This window comes from Silurus meridionalis, chromosome 5 (genome assembly GCF_014805685.1).
Source record: "Silurus meridionalis isolate SWU-2019-XX chromosome 5, ASM1480568v1, whole genome shotgun sequence".
Lineage (NCBI taxonomy): Eukaryota > Metazoa > Chordata > Actinopteri > Siluriformes > Siluridae > Silurus > Silurus meridionalis.
In genome coordinates, this window is record NC_060888.1 from 13,679,017 (window position 1) to 13,682,985 (window position 3,969).

The 3,969-nt window shown below is 37.5% G+C and overlaps 1 protein-coding gene across 1 annotated transcript; it reads left to right on the forward strand.

The window, feature by feature from the left end:
* The first annotated feature begins 903 nt into the window (after positions 1-903).
* Positions 904-3,177, forward strand: adrb2a (adrenoceptor beta 2, surface a). Its single transcript, XM_046849898.1, has 2 exons — positions 904-1,080; positions 1,248-3,177. The coding sequence occupies exons 1-2, from the start codon at positions 1,075-1,077 to the stop codon at positions 2,412-2,414; spliced, it is 1,173 nt and encodes a 390-aa protein (XP_046705854.1). The 5' UTR covers positions 904-1,074; the 3' UTR covers positions 2,415-3,177.
* Positions 3,178-3,969: the final 792 nt, after the last annotated feature.

The window sequence follows — 3,969 nt, forward strand, 5'->3', positions numbered from 1 at the left end:
ACTGTGGTACAATGTCAAAACAATGTTCCCGAACATAAAATGTAAAAGAAAATCTGAGAAGGGTGTGCAAGGGTCAAGGTTGAAAAATCAGTGTTGGATGTTTATGATTGTTGGGTGGAACTCAGGTAGAAATTCATCAAAACCAGCCAAGATGAGCCAAAGTGGAAAACTGTTCTGTGATCAGATAAATAAAAGTTTTTAATTCTTTTTTGGAAACCATGGCTACTGCATCCTCCAGATTAAAGAGCAGAGGGACCATACCCCTTATTATCGGTGCTCAGTTCAAAAGCCTGTATCACTGATGGTGTGTGGGAGCATTAGAGTATATGGAATAAGCAGCTTGTACTTCTGGAAAAGCACCATCAATACTGAAAGGTAGTGTCCATACTGTCTTTTTCACAGAGGTCCTTGCATATTTCATCAAGACAGTGCTAACCTACATACTACTATACTATACTACCTGCATACATCTATTACAACAGCATGCAGGCCTTCCTGCAGTCCAGACCTTTCACAATTTGCAAACATTTCATGCATTGTAAAAAAAAAAAAAAAAAAAAATGGACAAAGAAGACCCAGCACTGTTGAGCAGATAGAATTCTGTAACAGACACAAATGGGTCAACATTCCTAGTATATAAATTGACAAATTTAGTATAACTAAAGAATAGATTTTATTGTTAATGAATAAAAAGTAATTGGAAATGGCAGGTATTACATTTAAATATCCAGTAATCAGGATGCCAAACATGAATTAAAAAAAAAAAAAAAAAGATATAATGCATCATAATGCAGTGAAAGGCAACTCATTGGTTCTATTCAGCTATGATGTCATCACAGAACATTATAAGGGTGCACTGCTAATAGCCTAGCAGCCACATTCAACAGAGCACAACCTACCAGCGGGACCTACCAGAGTTGTGAGAGGGAGTGGAAAAGATCGAGCAGGACTAAAAAAGCATCTGAATGAGTTAAAGAGAGCGTACATAGAAAAAAATTCATGTAGGGAGAAATCCAAGGAGTTATCAAAATATACTTTTTTTCATGGAAGGAGATAGACTTGGACATTGTTCTCATGAAGGTTTGTAAATGATCAACTTACAGTTTAGCCTTAATTATACACATTTTTGTTAGATTTTTGTAATGTATTTCTCTCTCTCTCTCTCTCTCTCTCTCTCTCTCGCTCTCTTTCTCTCTCTCTCTCTTTCTCTCTCTCTCTCTTTCTTTACCTCTCACTTACTGTCTTAGATTATGGGAATCCAACAGCCCCCTGTCTCATTGAACTATTCTGAAACCCTGAACAATAAGACTACCTCCACTATTTATACAGAGCTACAAACGGTGCTGCTTGGATTAACTATGTCCCTACTGGTGCTGGCTATTGTCCTTGGCAACATGCTAGTGATCACAGCCATTGCACGGTTCCAGAGGCTCCAGAATGTCACTAACTGCTTTATCATGTCCTTAGCCTGTGCTGACTTGGTCATGGGACTGGTGGTGGTACCCTTTGGGGCTGCCTACATCATCCTCAATACGTGGCATTTCGGAAGGTTCTGGTGTGAGTTCTGGACAGCCACTGATGTGCTTTGTGTAACAGCTAGCATTGAGACTCTTTGTGTCATTGCCCTGGATCGCTACATTGCCATCACCTCTCCATTCCGGTACCATTCCATGCTGACCAAATGCAAAGCTTGTATTGTGGTTCTGGTTGTGTGGATCATTGGTGGCCTGATCTCCTATTTGCCCATACATTTGAAGTGGTGGATTTCCGGCACTAAAGAAGCCATTCAATGCATGAATAACACCCTTTGTTGTGAGTTTCACACCAACCAAAGCTATGCGATTATCTCTTCTATCATCTCATTCTACATCCCTTTGGTGATCATGGTGTTTGTCTACAGTCGTGTCTTTCAAGAGGCTCGGAAACAGCTGAAAAAAATAGTCAAGAGTGAAGGCCGTTTCCATCAAAGTGAAGCTAAGCAAGAATTCAATGACACAGGAGTCGGGAGAGAAACTAGGGCCTTCAGAAAGTCTAGGTTGTGCCTGAAGGAGCACAAAGCTCTTAAAACCCTTGGCATTATTATGGGCATTTTTACACTGTGTTGGCTTCCTTTTTTTGTCCTTAATGTGGTGGTGAGTGTTCTGGAAGTGGACAACATCAATGTACCATTTAGAATATTAAACTGGATTGGGTATGCAAACTCAGCCTTTAACCCACTAATCTACTGCAGGAGTCCAGAGTTCCGATATGCCTTTAGGCAGATCCTGTGCATGAAGAGTTCTCATTATCCCAACCTGCGACCATCCAGTGGGTACAAATATAGTGGACAGAGCTGGCAGAGTGAGCACCAAGGAAGGAGTAAGTGTAGCTCAGAGAACAGTGACCCAGTTGGAGGAGAGAAAGAGGATAGATAGATAGATAGATAGATAGATAGATAGATAGATAGATAGATAGATAGATAGATAGATAGATAGATATTTGAAAGTTTTTTTTCTACTACTGTCTACCTCGCTGTGCATCTCACTTGAAATGTGAAATGTGAAGAAATGTGAAAAACAAGGCTAATTCATAACTAATACTAATAATTATAATTTGTTTAGCAGGACATTTACAAATGATTTTCTTATAAATTTTTCTGATGTTATTTAGTCACGGGGTAATTGCAATTACACAGTCCCTTTTTATTTCAGATAAACACATAACACTTCGACAGTTCACTTTTTCTTTATGTCATTTTTAAATTAACATTTATTTCAAAAGGGACCATGTACAATGTTAACAAAAATCCTTCCATTTCATTGTACCCAATGGTTTATAGCTATACAGTTGCTCCAGCACCCACAAAAAGTTCATATTACATTTAAACCTAAATAACAGGTTGTCTAATAATTTATAACCTTCAACAATTAATTATGCAAAAGCAGTGTCAATTCCTGTATAGATGATCTGATCTATAAGTGAATGTTTTCAAATTAAAGCCAACTTTAACCTCATAGTAAGATCTAAAACAAAACAACAAAACTGTCACTGTTTAATTAGTTGGACAGTACTGTATGTATTGTTCCTAGTTAGTACTACATGAAACAGATATGACAGCTGAGGCACTGATAATGGTGATAATGGATATTTAATGCATGCCTGACAGGGCATGTTCAACTGAGAAAAGAGAGAGAGAGAGAGAGAGAGAGAGAGAGAGAGAGAGAGAGAGGGTGAGTGTGTGTGTGTGTGTGTGTGTGTGTGTGTGTGTGTGTGTGTGTGTGTGTGTGTGTGTGAAAGCGAGAGAGTAAGTGAGTATTTTGAGCCATTTAAAACTTTATTTTTTGAACTCACTGTGCACATTTTTATATCTCTGAATGCAAAGTCAGTACAGTAGGTGGTGTTAAAACTGTGAATTTCTGTTCTTTTTAAATATATTGTGTACTGTATTATGGCTTGTTTGTGGTCTCAGGCTGTTTTTTTATTTACATTTTTTGGGATAATGATTCATATTTGAATATTAAGCCTTATGTTATGCATTTCTAAAAAGTGCCAAAATGATTTGCAATCAATTTTTTAATGGAATGTATTATACATACGGAGCATAATACGCACATGAACATTTTTAATTTCCCATGACTGTTGTGACTGCACTGTACAACTGAGATGTAATACACAGTGTGATAAATAATAAATGAGAAAACGTTCTTATAAAGTTAAGCTGGTGGTATACTTCAGATGAAAAACATTCTGAAGCAAAACATCTTTTGAATGGTAAAGACATGGTGGTTTAATTTCATATATTGTTGTTTGTGCAGGATTTCTCCTAACTCCTAACCACCATGCCTTTTTTTCTAAGATTGCCCCTGGACTAGTTTTGGTTTAAATATCACATGCTTGCACAAAGTAGTAGTTTGATTCCTGGAACTGCTGATTGTGAGTAGGATTATGTTTATACTTTAGCAGAGCTAACACATTTAAGGGAAACTTATA